This window comes from Microcebus murinus, chromosome 9 (genome assembly GCF_040939455.1).
Source record: "Microcebus murinus isolate Inina chromosome 9, M.murinus_Inina_mat1.0, whole genome shotgun sequence".
Taxonomy (NCBI): Eukaryota; Metazoa; Chordata; class Mammalia; order Primates; family Cheirogaleidae; genus Microcebus; species Microcebus murinus.
This window is the reverse complement of record NC_134112.1, coordinates 71,525,020-71,545,817: the sequence shown is the minus strand read 5'-3', so window position 1 is coordinate 71,545,817 and position 20,798 is coordinate 71,525,020. Positions and strand designations below refer to the sequence as shown.

General features: G+C 38.8%; 1 protein-coding gene across 16 annotated transcripts in view; it reads right to left on the bottom strand.

Annotated features, from left to right (window-relative positions):
• ST7 (suppression of tumorigenicity 7) overlaps nucleotides 1–20,798 on the bottom strand; it is a 232,379-nt gene that overhangs the window by 23,459 nt on the left and 188,122 nt on the right. For 14 of the 16 annotated variants that reach the window (XM_012761077.2, XM_012761080.3, XM_012761079.2 and 11 more), the window contains 2 exons: nucleotides 15,782–15,854; nucleotides 14,227–14,329 (listed from right to left, as the gene is read on the bottom strand). In XM_012761077.2, the coding sequence (XP_012616531.1) occupies nucleotides 14,227–14,329; nucleotides 15,782–15,854 (176 nt within the window). Of the gene's footprint in view, nucleotides 1–14,226; nucleotides 14,330–14,897; nucleotides 15,034–15,781; nucleotides 15,855–20,798 lie in introns of all 16 variants that reach the window. The other 2 variants (XR_012921021.1, XR_012921022.1) reach the window with 1 other exon arrangement.

Below are 20,798 nucleotides of genomic sequence, written 5' to 3'. Positions count from 1 at the left end.
AGAGCCTTGCACATTAAGGTAATATTTTTAAAAAATTGAATTAAATTGAAATCTTACTTCCCAAGAAGTCTCTCAAAATGAACACCCGTGGCCTAATCAGCTTCACCAAAGCAACTCACCAAGGAAACTTAACTCTGCCTTCATCTTATCTATTTTATGGCAGAAATGGGTTATGCCTATAAAGTAGCTTTATACTCCTTTATAGTTCCAAACAAAATGTTGGTGCTAACCAAATGATGAAGGCTAATAACAACAATGTGTTATGTTTTTGGCCAGGCTTAAAATGGCTGGCAAGATCAGTTCTCAACATGTGCAACATTTAAATTAGAAAGGCATGGAACAACATTTCACATCTTACTTGTCAAGAGAAAAATAAATGAAAGAGGGCAGATCCCTATCCACAAGTATGCAGAAATCAATTAGAATAACTATAGCTTGCAAATCAGGGAACAGGGTCTGGCTGTCCGCAATAATGATTTGGTTTCTACTAGCTAAGCCAGCATTCTCCACTATCTTGCCCACCATCCTGCTTCTAACTTCCTTCCCAGATTCTCAAATCATGCTGATCTTCAAGTACAGTGCTTCTAAAGATTTCGGAAGCAACTTTTCAAAATCTACTTGTGTCAGAATCTAGTTCCTTATGCCCAATACAGGAACATAAAAAGTCAGGTCACACATAGAGGAGCAGAGGGCTGTGGTCTTTGGGTGTGAGTAGCAGCTACTCCTGGACGTATCTGAGCAGAGGCTGGCTCGACTGCCAGGAAGGCCACAGAAGAGATTTGGCCTGTCAGAGGCTACTCCAGAGAAATACTAAAGTCTCTTTTGTTAAGATACTAAAATTCTATAATAATTTGAGTGAAATGATCCCAAAGTTATCCTTCACATAGATATTAACACCAAAGACCTAATTCATAACCCCCCTTTTTGGGATTTTCAATACCGACAACATTAAGTCATACATGAAAATCATTTGCAAAAGTTGGAAATTAACAAAATGTGAAAGAACAGGTTAATTAAGTGATAGCACATTTAGATGATGGCTATCGAGTTGCTCCCCCAAACTGTGTAGTAGAAGGATATATATTAGCATGGGAAAATGTTCATGATACATTGTTAAATGAAAAAAAAGTATCATAACAATATATGCAGATTATTATTTTGACAATAAATATGTTTATATAGGCATTACAAAACATTAGAAGGTCACAGAATGAATGTTCATCGTGGCTAACTATTTGAATGAACAGAGATTAATTTCTTTTGTGCTCTTTCTGTGCTTTCTGAGTTTTCTGTAAAAAAATTTTAATTTTTCTCTACATGTATGTATGTGTATGTGTGTATGTGTATATGTATATGTAATACAAAACTATTTTCTACACTTGCATCAAAAACACAAAAAAGCAAAAACTAGCACACAAGAGATATCCGAAGATAGCAATTTTTTGCATGTTTATAAGGCTTTGGTACAACTGGCTCTGATAAAAGGACCTAAGACCAGAAATGACATTTTTAAAACATCAATAAAGAGTTCATAGAATAAAACCAGTGCTATTTTGAAGAGATGCTACATATTCTGAGTTTCAGTGTTGTTTACTCCCTGGACTCAGGGAGTCCAGGAAGATACACAGCAGTATCTGCAAGTAACCATGGCTCAGCCAGATCATGCTGCGATAGAGACTGTGGTATACAGGACTGTGGTATATAGGATTCCCTCCCTCACCCCTCTCATCTGCCACCTGCCACTTTCAACTTCTTATTGGAATCCTGGCTCTACTATTTTGCTGTGAGACCTTGGACATGCTATTTAATTTCTTTGAACCTTAGTTTGCTCATCTGTAAAACTGGAATAATAAAAACACAAGTTTTGCTGTGTTTAAATTTTTAAAGATTACATAATATAACATACATAAAGCATTCACATAGTACCTGTAAACATAAGTGTTCACTGAATAGCAGCTATTTTTGCTAACAAATAAATGCTCATATTACTATAGAGGTAACCTGTGTTTTTGTGTGTGTGCGTGTCCCACAAAAAGTTTTGTTTCTAGGTAAAAATAGATACTTTAGCAATTTTATCATAGTAACATATCAGTTGAAGAGAAATGGCTACCAAAAGCCACCATTGACCAAGATGGAAGCAAGCATAAAGCAAAGCTGAAATGACACATTAAACCTGGTGATCTGTAGCTCTACTCAAAGGTCCTCTTTATAAGGTATCTGCTTCTTCCTGGCTCACTTATCTATTCATCAGTTACTTTGCTTCATTCAAAAAATATGCAAGCACCCACAGTGTATCCCAAGAGTACAGATATAGAAGTAGCCACTGCTTACCCAAGGACATGGATTGGAAGCATCCACAATTGACCTCAAGGGCAGAGACATGAATCAGGCCAGGTTCCTACCTTGGTGATCTACAATCTTTGTAGGAATACAGGAGGAAGAGAGAGAAGGTAGGAGGCAGGGAAAGAAAAACAGAGAGAATGTATAGATAAAGAATAAACTCCAACATGATGAGTACCTTAGTAAGAGGTGCATACTTAGCACTCAGGAGCAAATGGGGACACTGTGTCTGAGAAGGCTTCACAGAAAAAGGAAAATGAGAGTCAATCTTATTAAATAAACAAGAGTTAACACTGCGAAAATGGGGAGGGGGGATTCCAGACCAGCATCAAAGGGCAAAGCATACTAAAAGCATCAAAGCAAACCAAAAGCATCAAAGGGCATGATTTATTTATAATGTGGTGGAGCTGGAGTACTAACATAATAGCAATTGCCAACACTGATTAAGCACTAACACATGCCAAGCATTATTTCAGCTACCTCTTATACCTACCTACTCTGTGAGGGAGCTAATATTATTTAATATTAGATCTATGTCACAGATGAGCAAATGAAGGCTTTAGGAAGTTAAGTATTATGACTTGTCCAGGGTTGCCCAAGTTGCATGGGGCAGAGCCTGCCCTTGAACTCAGGCTTTCTGCTCCTCTCCCAGGGGATGAAGCAGGAACAGCGGGTTGTAAGAGGCCTTCCATGACACGCTCTCGATGGTGCCCTTTACCTTGAGTTACTCCGTGGTTTTAAAACTTTTAGACAATACTGTTGGCCCTTGAAGAACAAGGGTTTCAATAGTGCAGATCCACTTATAGGTGGATTTTTGTCAAATGTGAATTGAAAATAGTTGTTTGTGGGATAGGAAACCCATAGAAAGCCGACTTTTCGTATACATGGGTTCTGCCAGTAGAGTTGGGCGTCCTGGAACCAGTCCCCTCAGATACTGAGGGACAACTGTAATTTGTTCAAAGGAAAAAAAGAAATGTAAAAGATAGATGAATTGATGAAAAAACACAACTGTGGGGGAACCTGAGGGAGGGACCCAAGAGAGGTCTGAGGACTCCTCACGGCTCCTAGTAAGATGGTTTGAATGCCACAGCTGTAGGCAATTGGGAGGTGAGCTGGTGCAGTTTGTGGCTTTTAGAGAAGTGGGTGAGTCATATGTAGGACCGCCAGACAGGAAGAAATGGAAGTTAGTGAGGTCTTAGAAAGAAAGCTCCTGTGATAGTCCAGGTGAGGGGAGATAAAATTGAGGGGTGGAGGGGAAACTTCCCCAGGACTTGGTGCCTGACTAAATCTAAGACTGAAATAAAGAACCAAGGGTGACTGAAATTTTTAGCTTAGGAAACTAGAACAATCTGAGCTCCTTAACTAGGATAAGGACTTCAGAGAAGGAAGAGGCTTAGCAATGGGAAGGCAACAAAAACAGTTTGAAGTATCTGCAGAACACCCTGGAGAGATGGCCTAAAGGCAGCTGAGTGTGCAAGCCTGGAGCTGGGGAGAGAAGCCAGAGACACAGACTTGGGTGTTCTGGGCCAGAGGTGGAGGCTGAGCAGTGGCAACACATGAGATCTCCCAGGAGAGCTTCGAGCAAGAAAGAAGACAGCAGAGAACGAAGCTCCCAGGAGAACCAATATGAAGGAGTGGGCAAGACTGGAAAGGAGGAGAAGAATGCTCAGAGATACAGGAGTGATACAGAGAGGTGTCATGGAGCAGAGATGTCATCAGGATATAAAAAGTGGTTGGTCAATGGGACCAAATGCTGTGAAGGGATGAAATAGGGTAAAGTTTGAGAAGAGGCTAAAGGGTCTGGTGGCCTAGGTGGGAATGATCTTGGTGGGAGTGATACTGGTGGAGATGATCTTGGTGGGAGTGATCTTGGTGGAGGTGACCTTGGGGGAAGTGACCTTGCTGGGGATGATGGCCTTGGTGGAGCAGCTGCAGTGCTTTCTGCTAAGAAGAGACTTATTAGAAATTTTCTATTCCTGAGAAATGTGGCTAAAAACTGGTTTCTGTTTATTTTCCTCTGGGTCATATTTCCACAATACATTCTCCCTACTCTAATCCAAAAAAGCTTTGGAACAAAATATGACTCAATACAAAGAAACTTATATTGAAATAATATTTCTGAAATGTGCCATTGATATACAGTATTATAGACAGTCTGCCAGGGTATTTTGAATTTCTGCTTCCACGCTTCAAGCATTTTTAAATGCTAAAACCCACCACACATTTTGTTTCCTAAATTGGATTAAAAAGCAATTTTATACTCTGTCAATCAGCTTTACCAAGATATAAAGAGAGGATTGCTCTAGTGTTTGCATGAAATAGAATTTCCATCACTATAACAACGTCCTGTAGATACTCCATTAGCATATACAATTACCAGGATGTTTTTCTCCACAAGCCTCTTGAAATCCCCATGAAATTAGAGTTTCTAGATCAACATTAGTTGAGCTTTTCTTTTTTTCTTTTTAAAGTACATTTTTAATGGGAATGCGTTTCTGTCATAACATTCTTCATCCTTTCCTCTTCATTTTCTCATGACTTTCCACACTTCTAGACTTATAATTTAAAAACCATATATCTGTTAGGTGAGGTCCTCACCTCAATATTCTAAGAAGCCCAGGCTGCCCTGTTGGTGGAATGAGTTTTAGGGGTGTGGCTGTCCTCCGCTCCCTCAGGGATACCTCCTGCGCCCTCTGCTGCCCCCTATGGGCCCAGTGACAAGAGCACACGGTTTAATAGTCTGGGATTTGGGGCAAGCTTAAGACAAAACCTACCCCCACCCCTCACTCCCCACCCCCACCCATTGATACTGGTGATTTTTCTCCCTCAACAGATCGACATACAACACCCAGGCATCCCAAGGAACTGGCACTGGCTCCAAGGGCCCCTCCTAGCTGCTCAGAGTGGGTGTGAAGCCTCCTGTTCTATGGGTGGGACCTCAGCTGCTTGGGACTTTCCAGTGAGGGTGGGTCCCAGGCAGATTCTAAACTGTATGCAGAGGTGCCTTGGGATTGTCGGGCCAGACTTTTCGTCCCAGTTTCAACCAGAGCAGTTCTACTTCTCCTTGCTTATTTATTAAGGTTTCATATAGAATTGCATTAGAAAGGGAAAAATGTTTACTGCTTACAAAATATCAAAAGCTGTTGTTTTTGTTTTCATAAAAGTAAAAGCTAAGCTACCATTAGTGATTTAAGCACAAGCTGGCCATGGGGGAACTATGCCTGGTGGTGAAGAGGACCCATGACTTGGGCCCTCCTTGAGGATACTGACCAGGTCAGACTTTCCTATCAGCCAAGGCTCAATTTTAGGGACCACCATGTCCAAGGCTTTCAGAGTGGAGAGGTCTGGGCATTCTGTACACAGCCCACTCCCGCAGTGCTGCACACTTGGAGAATGTTTATAACAGCAAAGCACAGGGGCGGGCTTCCAGGAGTTACAGAGCACCCGCGTTACCTCTCCCCCAGCCCCAGTGTGAGCTGGCTGCCTCCTCCTATGGGGTCCCGCAGCACTCTGCCTGTCTTCTCAATGACTGCCTACTCCTTCAGAGCATGGACCTGCTGTGGAATAGTGCACGGCTTTGAAAAATACAGAAGCTGATGGGAGCAGCAGGAAGATTATCCCCTCCATGGTGAAGGGAAGCTAGGGCATGCCTCCCTAGCTTACTAGTATGCCTCCCTAGTTACTCTGTCGGAGCAGAGTGATACTGGCTAAGCAAAAGTAGTTCAAATATGTTGTGGCCGACAGGAGACCTAGCAGGGTATGTAGCTTCCAGCTGAAGGAGGAACCTGAAGAATTCCTCTTTTGAGGGCATGAGAGCCCTTCCACCTCTGACAATGAGGACAGAAACCAAGCCAGAGAGGGCAAGGGCAGGGAGGAGAGGGGAGATGGGCAACCCAGGCTGGGAGACTCCAAACTTGTCAGTCCAGACTAGTTTGAAAAAAACATCTGATGATTTCAAGTGGGCCCCTACCTCATCTGTGACTCTAGGCACCTGGAACCCCTGACCACACAGCCTGCACTAGGGGAGGTTTCCCTACCTCCTCTCTCTCCTCTTGCCTTGGGGGTGGGTAGTGGAGCATCACTCCAACAGCCCCTGGGAATAAAACAAATAACTGCTTGTTTTTTATAGGCTGAAGAAGAAGAGCTTGGGAAGAGTGAAAACTTAATGGAATCTGGAAACATTTTGCTGGAGGAGAAAATGATGAGTTCAGAGTGTGAGTGTGTGAGTGTGTGTGTGTGTGTGTGTGTGTGTATTAGGAACTGTTAGGGTAGCCCTACAATCTGCTTATTGAGACAGGAAAATCCGAGTTATAGTATGGGAAGAAAGGGTATACTGAGCTCTAGGGGGCCGGGGGCAGGCACCCTTTCTTTGTAAAGAAGCAATAATGAAAGTGGAAAAGGCACAGATGCTTTATGAAGCAACCTCACTCATGCCTAGAACAGACTTATAGACCTGTTCCACCTGAAAATGCAGGGTGACAAGGGGAGTATGGGGAAGTTTCACCCCAGACATGAAGTGCTGTGCTGGGGCCAAAGGCCTGGTAGAATAGGGTGGCAGGAAGCAGGGATAGTTCTCTGTTCAAAACAAGAATAAAGTCACAGGTCAGAAATGGTAACTCTTAACCAGCCACAAAGGACTTACCAAGCAGCTACAAGCTGTGGAATCTCTGGAGACAACAGCTGCATCCAGAACATGCTAGAGCCTCCCTCAGATCTGGAGGCCTGAAGGACCCTGAGGGTACACAAGGTCAGAGGCATGGGGTACCACTGTTATACTCCCTGGTTGGCCTTCTTCAGGCTAGGGTGGCCTAAGAAGTACCTGCTAATGCATGTTTCTAGGCAGCCTCTATTTCCACCTAGCCTGCAAGCACAGAAATAGAGTGGAAGATAAAAGGGAAGAGATGATGAAGGGGCTAATATGTATTTAGCACATACTGGGTGAGTTACACAATGTAATTCCATTTCCTTGTCACCAGCCCTATGAAGCCATTACTTTTATCTCTATTTTATCAAAAAGGGGATGGGCAGGAACCTAATGAATTCCCCCCTCCCATACTTCCCCCTGGTTCTATAGTGAGAGTCACTGTTCAGAACACTTTTGAATCCTTTCAATGATACTTTACAGCTCTGTCTACCTTTAGATTGTTACCCCTTGATCTGCCATTATCATTAATGTATTTTCCCAGTAATGATAATAATTCTATATATGGGTCTGAAAATTCAGAAAAGAATAAATATAAATGGCTAATAATGTTCTACCTTATAAGTAGTGGTAAAGAAATGAAAATTAAAAGAACAAAATTCTATTCACACTCAATAAATTCATAAATGTTTGATGTTTTCCTTCTTTCTTTTCTTTTTTCTTTTGTAAACAAACTGTTCAGTGACAGTAAGGGTATGATGAAATGGTGAAGAAGAAGTTACCTGCCGATGGCAGTGTAAACTGCTACAATCTTTTCTGGTAAGCACTTTGGCAATAAATATTAAAAGCCTTAAAGTGTTTCCACATGTCACTCAGTTATTCCCATTCTGTAAATCTACCTTAAGGAAATAATCCTAATGACTAAAAAATGTTTATGCCCAAAGAGGTTCACCACAGAAGTTGACCTATAGTGTCAACTTGATGTCTGTAATAGAAGACTCAAGAAGTAGATCATTCTCTTCAACAAAATGTGGTGGGAAAACTGGATATCCTTATGTAAAAGAATGTAACTTGACCCTTATCTTACACTATACACAGAAATCAACTAAAAATGCATTATTATTATTATTATTATTTTATTTATTCTTTTTTTGAGACAAAGTCTCACTCTGTTGCCTGGGCTAGAGTGCTGTGGCATCAGCCTAGCTCACAGCAACCTCAAACTCCTGGGCTCAAGTGATCCTCCTGCCTCAGCCTCCCGAGTAGTTGGGACTACAGGCATGTGCCACTATGCCTGGCTAATTCATATATATATATATATATATAATTTGTCCAGCTAATTTATTTCTATTTTTTCAGTAGAGATGGGGTCTCATTCTTGCTCAGGCTGGTCTGGAACTCCTGAGCTCAAACGATTCAATCCCATTGGCCTCCCAGAGTGTTAGGATTACAGGCGTAAGCTACTGCACCTGGCCTAAAAATGCATTAAAGACTTAAATATAAGACCTGAAACTATAAAACTTCTAGAAGAAAGCATAAGAGAAAAGCTTCATGACATTGGTGTTGGCAATAATTTCTTGGATATGACACCAAAAGCAAAAAAAGCAAATAGATAAGTGGGCCTATACCAAACTGAAAAGCTTCCATGTAGCAAAGAAAACAACTAACAGAATGAAAAGACAACCTATGAAATAGGAGAAAATATTTGCAAATCATATATATGTAAATGGTTAACATGGAAAAGTATAAGGAACTCTTATAACTCAATAGCAAATAAAAACAAAAAACCCAATAGTCTGATTAAAAAATAGGCAAAGGACTTACATAGACATTTTTCCAAAGATGACATACAAATAGCCAACTGGTATATAGAATGATGCCTAACATTACTAATCATCAAAGAAATGCAAATAAAAACCACAAAAAATTTACCTTACACCTGTTAAGATGGCCACTATCAAGAAAATAACAAGTGTTGGCAAGTTTGGGGAAAAATTGGAATGCTGGTACACTATTTACAGAAATGCAAAATGGTACAGCCATTAAGGAAAACAGTTTGGAAGTTTCTCAAAAAAAATAAAAAATACAATTATCGCCATATTATCCAGCAATCCCACTTCCGGGTATTTGTCCAAAAGAAGTGAAAACAGGATCTTGAAGAGATATTTGTACTACCATTTTCACTGTAGCATTATTCACAGTAGCCAAGAGATGTAAACAACCTTAATGTCCACGGACAAATAAATGGATAAAGAAAATGTGATATATACATACAATGGAATATTATCTAGCCTTAAAAAAGAAGAAAATTCTCTCATACGCTACAACATGGATGAATCTTGAGGATGCTATGCTAAGTGAAATAAGCCAGCCACAGAAGGACAAATACTGCATGATTCCACTTAGATGAGTTATCTAAAATAGTCAGAGCCATAGAATCAGAGTAGAATGGTGGTTGCACCAGATTAGAAAAAGTGGGAAATGGCAAGCTGCTATTCAATAGGAAGAGAGTTTCAGTCATGCAAGATGAAAAAGCTCTAGAGATCTGCTATACAGCAATGTGTGTACAGTCAACAATAATGTACTGTGCACTTTAAAATTTGTTAAGGAGATAGATCTCAAATTATGAGTTTTTTACTACACACACACACAAAAATTAGTATCCAGTTACAAAGACTATCTGTTTGAAGGCACATGGATAAAAGACTTAAACTTTAACATTAGTTAAAGGATAACTAGTTAAGTTAGAGGATAAGCTTTTTAAGGTCAAGGAACTCTGAAAATCTGATGATCCTTCTGAAGAAACAATAAATTTACCTCCAACACCCAATCATAAAGCCCAAGTTGAGACCTATGATAACTTTTTAAAATATTCAAGTATTAAATATTAAGTACTAAAATGCATAGAAAAAAGGCCAGAAGGAAGTAGTCTTACATATAACTAGATGATAGTATTACGATTTCTTTATACTTTTCTCTGATATAAAAAATTATTTGTTTTTATAATAGAACTACAGAGGAACAAACATATCTAATACTGCTGTAACAAACAAATAATTTAGCCTCTTTTTTGAAAACTTGTCAGAAAATGAAAGTTTTTATTTGATCCCCTGAAGGAGTTATGTAACATCCTTCAAGACAAAAATGTGTCTCCTCACAGGGACAGGCTTGCGGTGTAGATGGAGCATGCTAAGAGCACATAATCATTATCAGATCTGTGTAATTAATGCATCACTGCTAGAAATATCTCTCCTCACCCCACCTCAATGTAAATTGTGAAATTGCTGAGAAAGAGCAGGGTGAGTGGGGGATCATAGTTGCAGGGAAAAGGCCACAAATCCAATAAACTACAACAACACAAAGCTGAAGGTATAAAACCAAGATGAGGGTAGCCCTGCATCTGTCTAGCATCATGAGTGAAATTTCTTTTAAAAATGGAGAATATTGCCTTTAAACTGAAAAGCTCCTACTTTAATCTCATTAAATGGAAAAGATTCTCTAATGGATTAGAGAAGTCTGCCTTCTTGAACTGCCTGCTTAGTTCTTGAAAATCACCATCATCATTAATATCTCCAACTGTCCTCAAAAAGTGGTAAACAGCAAATACATAATCAATGCACTACAGTGAGAGACCAGAGAAGAAAGAGACTAATTCTGATGAGTAGGAACAGGCTTCCTGGTGGTGACTCTTAATGGTGGTAAGGGTTAAGGATGAGTAGGATTTCCTTAGAGGAAGCAAAGGGGGAAAGGGAGGAGGATGTTTCTGGAATGATGAACAGACCATCAGAAGGAGATGGAGCAAGTGAAAACCAAGTTGGGTCAGACTATGAAAAGTCCTAAAGAATCTCCCAAGGAGTTTATACTTTCTTCTGCAGGAGGTGGGGACACAGCTGCAGGAGGGCAGTGACAATTTTATTTGTAATGATCAGTCTATGTGTCTGTTTCCTCCTTACTAATTTTCTGCAATCTAATAAAATTTCAGAAATTCTAGTGTGTAGCATCTAACTGACTACTTTAGGGGCTCTCCTTCAGAACAGGGACCAGTGTCTTTTCACTACTTCCATTTACTTCCCAGTCCTGTGGTGTGGTACGGAGCAACACTTACTTCCTCTACTCCTCATGTTTGCAGGTGAAAAGAGTTCCTAAGAGTAGGCCTCCTGGGGTAAATAATTAATATTTATCAATGGATGGTGAAATATTACCTATGTACCTTTGCTTAACGAGATACCAGATGAAGCTAAGCTGGAAATTTATGGAAGGTAGTTCTCAGCTATTACACTTGGTATTATTTTTCTCCCTCTGAGCAGACTATAATTAGGTAAAATAGCATATAGACAACTGAAAATTCCTGTGGTGGGCCACTGACAGCTTCCTGTGATAGAGAAAAAGAAGCCATAAAAGTGTTTCAGATATGATAATATATTGAAGAAATCTGAATTGTCTGTAAGAAATTGAATGCCTTGGGAAGCAATGTGCCCACCATTATTGAAGGGTTCAAGCCTTGGCTGGTCTGCCCCCTGGTGGGATCTGGGAGGCACTGGAGGGCAGTATTAATATTTAAGAGTGGATAACCCAGAATCAGTTCAGGCTCTGTTATTTATTTGCTGTATGACCATAAGCAGGTTACTTAACCTCTCCAAACCTTAAGTGCCCTCGTCTGTGAAAATCACCATCATCATTAATATCTCCAATTGTCCTCAAAAACTGGTAAATAGCAAGTACATAATCAATGCACTACAGTGAGAGACCACAAAGGAGAGAGACTAATTCTGATGAGGAGGAACAGGCTTCCTGGCGGTGACTTTTAATGGTGGTAAGGTAATACACTTCACAGTGTTGTTATAAAAACAAATGAGAGGGCGTTTGTAGTTCAGTTAGCACTGTGCTTGGTACATAAACATTCAAAAGAAAACAATAATAAAAATTATCATAACATCATTATGAGTAGAGAGTCAGGCTTAGGATGAGAAGGTGACCTAGATGATATTTATGGCCCCTTCTCACACTAAGAGTCTAAAAGTTTATGCCCTTCACTGATGTTTCATATTCTAGAATTAAGGCTATTCTCTCCCTGCAAAAGTACCACCAATTCATGTGTGTTTGCTAAAGCATTAGCAAGCACTCCAATAAACGGGAGGCATGTGTAAAGGATGTTTACAGCACACTACTTATAGTGTACATGTATCAGAGGTTTGTGGCTAATTCTGAACAGATGGGGCCAGTGATTCACAGGGCCCTTTCTCCATGGAAATGTCAATAGACAAGAGGTGGAAAGAGACTCCCCCTCAGCATAATCATCAACAAAGCAAAATGGTGGAGAAGCAGTTTACCTAGGTATCCTACCTTCTTTCAGTTTCATAACTAGAAAGAATGCAATCAGATATTTCAAATGTTTCCACTTTCAGAATAATTTTATTTATTCTGGAGTGCTAGTTGACTGTGTCAAATTCTTCCATGGCTGCCTTAAACTTTTCCTAAGGGCTTGTAATATTCTTCTAGAGGCTAAATTAACCATTTCAGAGAATTAAATGACTACCTCAATCAAAATATCTAACCGACAAGTAGTGGACTGATTTTCTAGCTTGTGCTCCAGGATTACAAGGCTGTAGTAATGATAACTGGAAAAGTTAAGATCTGGTTCCTAGTAACAGATATGAGGGGCCTCCTGCAAGTCAAATATCGATAATTTTAATAATTTGCAAATTTATGGTGCTCAAGTGGTTTCAATGACCTTCAAATGTACTATCTCACTTGATTATAACAGAAGACAGACAGGGCTTATATTTTTATCTTTATTTAAAGATGAGGGGAAACTTTGAGTTCAGAGATGCTAAACCCAAGGTCCCACAGCTGATAAATGACAGAGCTAGAACCAGAGCACAAGTTTTTGTCTCAGAATCCAGGACTCTATTATTTAATACTACTTCTAAAAGAGCCTTATTTATAGTCATAGAATATCTCTATAGTTAGAAAAGGGATTCAATAAATATTAACAGATGGCCTAAGTTTACTGTAATTCAGGATAATATTTTCATGATTAGTTTTGAAATTTAATCAAAGTTGAATAAACATTTTTAGCTTAGGCAAAAAAATTATATAAGGAGAAATATTTATAACACATATATATAATACATAAGTCTACAAATACTACATCAGTCATTATCCACAAGATTTAATGGATAAATACATCCTTATGCAAATGTGGCACCGTGTACCACAATTTCTTGTTAAGTGAAAAGATGACCTTGACTTGAGCAAAACCCCAGGAATGATATTAGATCACTTATCTCTGTTACTCTGGCTATCAGCAAAATAAAGTAGGTAACTCCATAAATCATGTCACACACACACATACACATACACACACACACACCCCATCCTTCTGTAATAGTACTACAACACAAAAAACGGCTCTCCTTTGTCATTTCCACCAGTGAGTCTTCATCAGACATTTTGCCAAGAAAGTTAAGGTTTGTAATACCTGATGTGAACTGCAGGAAGTTTCTTAGAGGTCAAAGTGTGCTTAATAGTGAGACTGCAAATGGCCCTCAGCCATGTGCCTATCACATAGCAGGTACTCAAATACAGGTAAGTCATAAATATATGTTCATCCTAAATAAAAGATTACAGAAATATCCTATGCCCTGATTTGATTCCCTTAAAATCAACTTGAGAAAAAATATATGGAAAATACCAGGTATATATGTAAACTGATCAATCATGTGGTTAACAACTAAGACAAATATTTTCTATTATGCTATATATAACAATTAAAACAACACAAATCAAAATACTTCATACTTTGAGGTTTTCTCTATTATTTTATTGCCAATACTAATTAACTATTGTTTATTTATAGAGTCACAGAATATCACATTAGTCAATTTTTTAAATCAATTTTATTCACAATAATGTTTATTTCTCAAGTTTGGTCAAGGTAAGACCATAACTGGTATGAAATTCCTATCAAATGCATCAATACTCTAGAGTTCTCCACATTTTGCCAATTTTAGACTTTCTGACCTGGCCTAAGCAAAGTCTATCAATTTACCTTTACTGTGTGAAGTCTGAAAATCAGCTCCAAAGCCCCTTGAGTGCAGCTTTAGCTTAAAATGAAGCTGATGCCCATAGACTATACAGGCCTCAACATTTGTTGGTTGCAATTCATTTTTTCACAACTGGGCATATTCAAGACATGACATTGCGGTCAGTGAACGCTTTCTCTGCTATCATAACAGACTCACTTTTGGCACGTGAGGATTGAATTCCACAGCTCTATGAATGGCCTCTACCGCATTCATCTCTGCCGTGCTCAGCCCCCGCCGAGATGCAGCCTCGGGAGAGAATCTGAAAAGCAGAAAGACAAACACCATCCAGTTGGGACCACTGCTTGGGCATCAACCTGAAAAGGCATCTACACATCAAGGGCCCATAAAACCACAGCGAGCCAATGGCATGAGCTCTCCAAACTTCCACTACATGGAACCTCTGAGTGACCCCTCAGACTGAGGCCAACAAAAACCCCAGCAGAAGCAGAAAGCGTGCTTGCAGCTAATCGCGGCGGGAATTAAATTCAGCTGTCGATCTTTCTCTGTCTAAATAGCTAATCTATATTTTCTATGAGGTACCTGCTTAGGTAGGAGGAGGGGGTAGGACTGACAAGGGCAGACAGTGTAGGAAAAAGAGAAAACTAGGTTACAGAAGAGCGCACTTGGTTAAAAACAGAACTGGGGAGAATTTTAAAGGAGGCTCCCACCCAATGTCAGTGCTGCGAGGAGGGTTAAGTTGTTGCAGCTTCAGCAGCAGGCGAGCCTGCTTGGGGCCATTCCGGCAAGGGGGTGTGCATGCCCAAACTGCGGGCAAGACACCTGCCCAAGTGAATGAAAAAAACCAGACCATGCAATCTCTTTCTCACCTCACACCCAGGGCTAACTCCAGAGCTGTGCTTGGCAGGCAGACACCACAGGGGAAGCTGTGACAACCCTGGCCCTGCCCTCCCAAGCTGGAGTCGCTGTGTAGGGAGAAAAGATGTTGCAGTAGGTACTGGCGATCTACAGGATAAAAAAGAATGAAAGAAAATTACTTCGGTCTTGAAGTGCACACACACTTAACAGCAAACCTGTCTGACACAGCAGAGACTGTTTTCCTGTTCTCTGCTTTTCGATGCTACAGCGGGATTGTATCGGGGGAGTGTAAATGTTTATGAACTCAAAAACAGTTAAGCCATCTATGCTCTTTCACCTGCCAGTCATCTTTGGGTGTTTATAAAAATTCTGTATGTCATAGTGACCTGCCTGAATAAAATGGGCAAATGTCCCATGGAGATGGCAACTCAAAGTACACAGACCCTGGGTGGGGAGCTGATCTGGCATCTATGCGGCAAAGAGAATGTGAGATGACCAGCCCCTCTGCCACGTTCCATGTTTGTATGACTACTACCCAGTTGTGGACTGCTGAAGGAAGAGGATTATGCAAAAATTGAATAAAAGGATGGCATTTTATGTAAGTCCCAAGCAGGCCTTTTGGTATCTACTGTCTGATAGGGAAAAAAAGTCACCTCAGAGGTATGGAATTTCATATAAATCCCTCTTTAGGGACCCATACACCCTTACAATACCTGGGGATACACATTCCCTCCTTCTAGTAGTGAAAGAAAAGATCAGCAGGTTTTGGAAAATGCATGCTCATAAGCAGGGGTCTCACAGACTACAAGAAACTTCCAGAGAAAGCCCTCAGAGGCAACACATCTCTTTAAGTACAGTCAGGCATTTAGTACCACACAAGTTATTATTCACTTACTTGTCAGAGACAGCTCTTGCTTTGAGCAAGGCAGCTGTGTAGCATATTGTTGCCGACTTTGGTAAGCTTATATCTGTTAAAGAAAAAGAAAGGAGGAACTTTTGTAAATTTGCAGCAACAAAGAACAATAATTTTCAAGATACTTTCATTTTAAATATATAAGTCCAATAAAACATAAATTAAGAATATGTTAACACACACATTTCACAAGAACTAAAGCTATTCCTTACTGTATCTGGGTGATATGCAGAACTAATGGTAATTCATATTTTTGTAAATAATTATGGTTTAAAATCCACCAGGCTAACTCTTCAGCAATCATCTTCTATTTTAAAGTAAAATAGAATTTTCATATGTTGAGTTTATTCAAGCAAAGTATAGCTACAAATATATAAATTTACATATTATATGAATACCCTTCATATGAAAGACGAACTGGACCTCTTTGTCACTTATAAAAGTTTCCTCAATAGGTGTATGAAATACAAATGTGAAGAAAAATTATCTAGATTTTGTAAAAACCCCATTGCTAAATAAATAATTCTTTAGTGGTAAGATTTAAACTAAAGTTCCTTTGTACTGAATTTCCAGAAGTTCACATTCAGTTTTAATAGCGTTTGTTAAAAATGTAAGATTCCCATTCCTTACTAGTGGCATGCCCATTCTATTTGCTATCTTTTTATGCTAGTAAGTTATTTTGCTCTGATTGCTTAAAAAAATAAGAAATAGTGAAATATTTATGCATAACTTATTTATTTAGATATTTTCAATGTTTTTCTTTTAATTCTATGAAAACATTACATCTATTTGGTAATAGCAACTTGGCTCTAAGAAGTGATGAATCACTCTAAAGAAACTGACCCTAAATTTCCCTTCTCATAGAGTATCTTTATTCAAATAAAATTTTTGGTAGGTTTACAATTTTCATTTTTTAAAATGATGTTTATCTTTCTGCAGAGTAATTTGGCAATATAAATCAAAAGCTTTTACATTTTGCCTACCTAGCAATTCCACTTCTAAGACTATCCTAAGGAGATAGTCATGAATATGCACAAAAATTGTTCATCACAACATTGTTTCTAATGATGGAAAACTAGAAATTAGCCCAATGTCCAATCATAGAAGATTGGTTAAGATGCTGTATGTTAAAAGGGTGCAATTCCATGCAGTCATTAAAGCATGCAGTTGAATGATCTGGGGGAAATGTATTGTGCATATGTCAATAAGTAAAATAAGTTTATAAAACATATGATTTAATATTCATTTTTATAAGCATTTATATACACAGAGATAAAAAGACTGGGATGACATATTCCAAGTACAGGAGTATACCCCCCTTATTTGCAGTTTCAGTTACCCACGATCAACCATAGTCTGAAAATATTAAATGGAAAATTCCAGAAATCATTTATATATTTTAAATGGCGTGCTATTCTGAGTACTATGGCATGACGTGAATCGTGCCTGGGATGTGAATCATCCCCTTTGTCTAGCATATCCTCACTGTAGACGCTACCCGCCCATTAGTCACTTAATAGCCATCTCAGTTATCAGACTGCTGTGGTATTGAAGTGCCTGTGTTCAAGTCACCCTTATTTTACTTCATAATGGCATCAAAGTGCAAGAGCAGAGATGCTGGCAATTCGTATATGCCACAGAGAAGCCATAAAGTGCTTCCTTTAAATGAAAAGGTGAAAGTTCTCAACTTAGTAAGGAAAGGAAAAAAAATTGTACACTGACATTGCTAAGATCTACGCGGTAAGAATGAATCTGCTACTGATATTGTGAACAAGGAAAAAGAAACATGTGCTAGTTTTACGGCTGCACATCAAACTGCAAAAGTTATGGCCACAGTGTGTGTGATAAGTGGGATAAGAAGGTGGCACATTCATATAACTTTCATTAATTATGTTGTTATTATATAATTGTCCTACTAGTTATCGTTGTTAATCTCATACTATTCTTAACTTACAAATTAAACTTTATCATAGGTATGGGAAGAAACAGGGGTCATACAATGTATCCTGAGGATATGGGGGAAATACTGTATCAAGAGTGTTTGTTTCTGGGTGGCAGGGTTATAGGCATTCTTTTCTACTGTTTATCTGTATTTCCAAAGTTTCTTATGATATACGTGTAATAACTAAATTTTTAAAAGATGATGATGCTAGAGGGAAGAATTCTGTTCTATAAATTATCTGAAGCAAGTTCACAGGCAAATACAGACACAGACAGAAAAGACAGACAAAGGTAGAATTTATCATATAAAGTGCTGTTAGCCTGGACATTGAGCAGATATGCCTATACACCTCGTGAAAGTTAGTGTGTTCCATCTGCAGAGTGCCTGCCACAGGACAGTCACTTCTTTAACCATATGTTAATTTAATAACTGCCTAACATCTAACGTAGTGGCAGGAGCTGGTGTTTTGGCTCGCTTTTAAGACAAACCACATATGCTACCCTAAGGAGAAAGCTAATTACTACAGGCTGCTTACCCCATGAGCACTACTTCATTCATTTCCCCATCCCCAGGCCCTCAAAAAAGGCTGAGGCTTGGTTATTGTTGCCTATTATAATTTTTATACTTAATAATTTGACATAATTATGGGCTTACAGGAACTTGTAAAAAAAAGTACATAGAGTCCTGTGAATTCCCCCAATGGTGACATCTTATATAACTGCAGTATAAAAACAAAAACCAAGAAATTAACATTGCTTCAGTACTATTAAGTAAATCACAGACCTTATTCATTTTTTGCCATTTTTACATAAGTTCGAGTGAGCATGTTTATGTAATTTTACCCCATATCTGGACTCACATAGCCACCACAGCCATCAAGATACAGACCTATTGCATTATTGCTAAGGAACTCCCTCATGTCACCCCTTCATATTTGTGCCCTCCCTGTCCTTCCTCATACATGTCCCCTGGTGACCACTAATCTCTTTTCTATAGTTTCATCTGCCTACCTATGGTTTTATGCTTTTATCACTAAGGAATTGGGTAAAATGATGAGATGAATAAGTGACTTCTAGTAGTGATGAAAATGATAGTATCAGAAGTTTTGAGCAGAGAATTACAAGTCATCTGCTTTCTAATACTGTCTTATTGGAAATTTATTGGTATTTATTCAGAAATTTTATTTTGAGGAAGCAACTCAGAATCATTTTAGTCTGGTTTTGTATGAGCAGACTTTAACTCTGTAGTGCCTTTCTGTCTTTTGTAAGTGGCATTCAGCTACCATTATTGCCAGGAAGTCCTCTAAAGAATTAGAATCTAAGGAGGAAACAAAAGGAAAGGAAATAATGAGATATCACATAATTCCATTACTCACTGCAGAAACAAGGAATGTTAAATAAATGTTTCTCATTTAAGCAAAGCTGAATTGCTGGCATTAATTTAATTTTTCTTCCACTTCTTTGCTATCTTGTGTTTCATATAAGTCCTTTTCTGAAAGAAGAAATTTCCCTAACCGTCTTAGGTATACAAAATCAAATTGTCATGAAAGTTTTTCACTAAAATCTATAATCTTGGACTTGTACAAATGGAATCAGAGAGTATATACTCTTTTGTGTCTGGCTTCTTTCACTCAACATGACGGCTCTGAGATTCATCTCCATGCAGCACATATCAGTACTTCATTCTTTTTTCATTGCTGAGTAGCATTTCACTGTGTGGCTATATCATATGTTTACATATTCTCTTGCTAATGGATATTGGGATTGTTTTCTAGCTTTGGCCTATTGTGAATAAAGCTCCTGTGACCATTCTTATGTAAGCTTTTTTAAAAAAAAACCCCAAAACTCATTTCTCTTGGATACACAACTGGAAATAGAATTGCTGGATCAGAAGGTAGAATTGTTTGTTTAACTTCATTGGAAACTGCTAAACAGTGTTCCAAAGTGGTTGCATGAAGGTTACAAAACTAATATATGGTGATAGAAGTCAGGAAAGTGGTTACTTATGGGCTGGAGGGCAGTCATTGGATGGAAGGGGGTATGAGGCAACCTTTTGAAATGACAGGAAGTTCTATCCTTTCATCTGGGTGGTAGTCACCTGGGTGTACACATAAGTGAAAAATCATCCCTCTCTATACTTAAGATTTGTATGTTACTATTAATATATGTAATTTATATTTCAATAATTTTTTTTTTAAATCTACAATCCTGTGGTCATCAGAAGCTGTCTTCCCTTATTTGATCTCCTCCATAACATTTTACTTGACTTTGTATCATTCTGTCCCACTCCATTCTCTTCAGGAATCCTTATCTAAAATCTACTTACACCTTCCACAACAAAAAAGAATCTGATTGTTTTTCAAGTAACTCTTTTGGATATTAGGATGGTTAAAATATCTCCTCTATACGAATCTTTTCCAGGATAAATAACTCCAGTTCCTCAACTGACATAGTCTTCAGAACTTCTCACCCTTTGTGACTGGGTCATAGGTGATTTAAAAATATAAGAATTAGAAATTGAAATAATCCTTTAACTCCCCCAAGCCCAGCCAGTCCAGAGCTTGGGGGAAATATGCAGTCAGAGGAGCTATGGCCACTATACCTCTCTGAAGACCAGCTAGAGTGACCCTGGTGTCAAGCAGCTGGGACTCCTTGTTTGTTCCTATGATTGTGTAGTCAACAAAACCCCTTAGATTCTGTTCAAATTGATGTCAGCCAAAATCAGGTCTTTTCTTTTTTTTTGTAAGCCATGAACTATTTTTTTTTTTTTTTGAAATTTTGAAAACCTATAGGCAGGGTTTCATATTTGACTCCATTAAATTTTAAGTCTTAAAATTAAATCTGAACCATTAAATCTTAATGGTTTCAGCACATCATTTCAGCATATTAGTCATCTTTCTGACTCAAGCTACCACCCACAACTTTGCTCCATCCATACCTTCTTCCCCAAATGATCATTATCATCATCAAATTACTGCTACCACTTCACAAAGGGCTTACTAAATCAGGCACTGGTGTTGATCACTTAAATTATCCTATTTAATCCTCAGAGCAACCC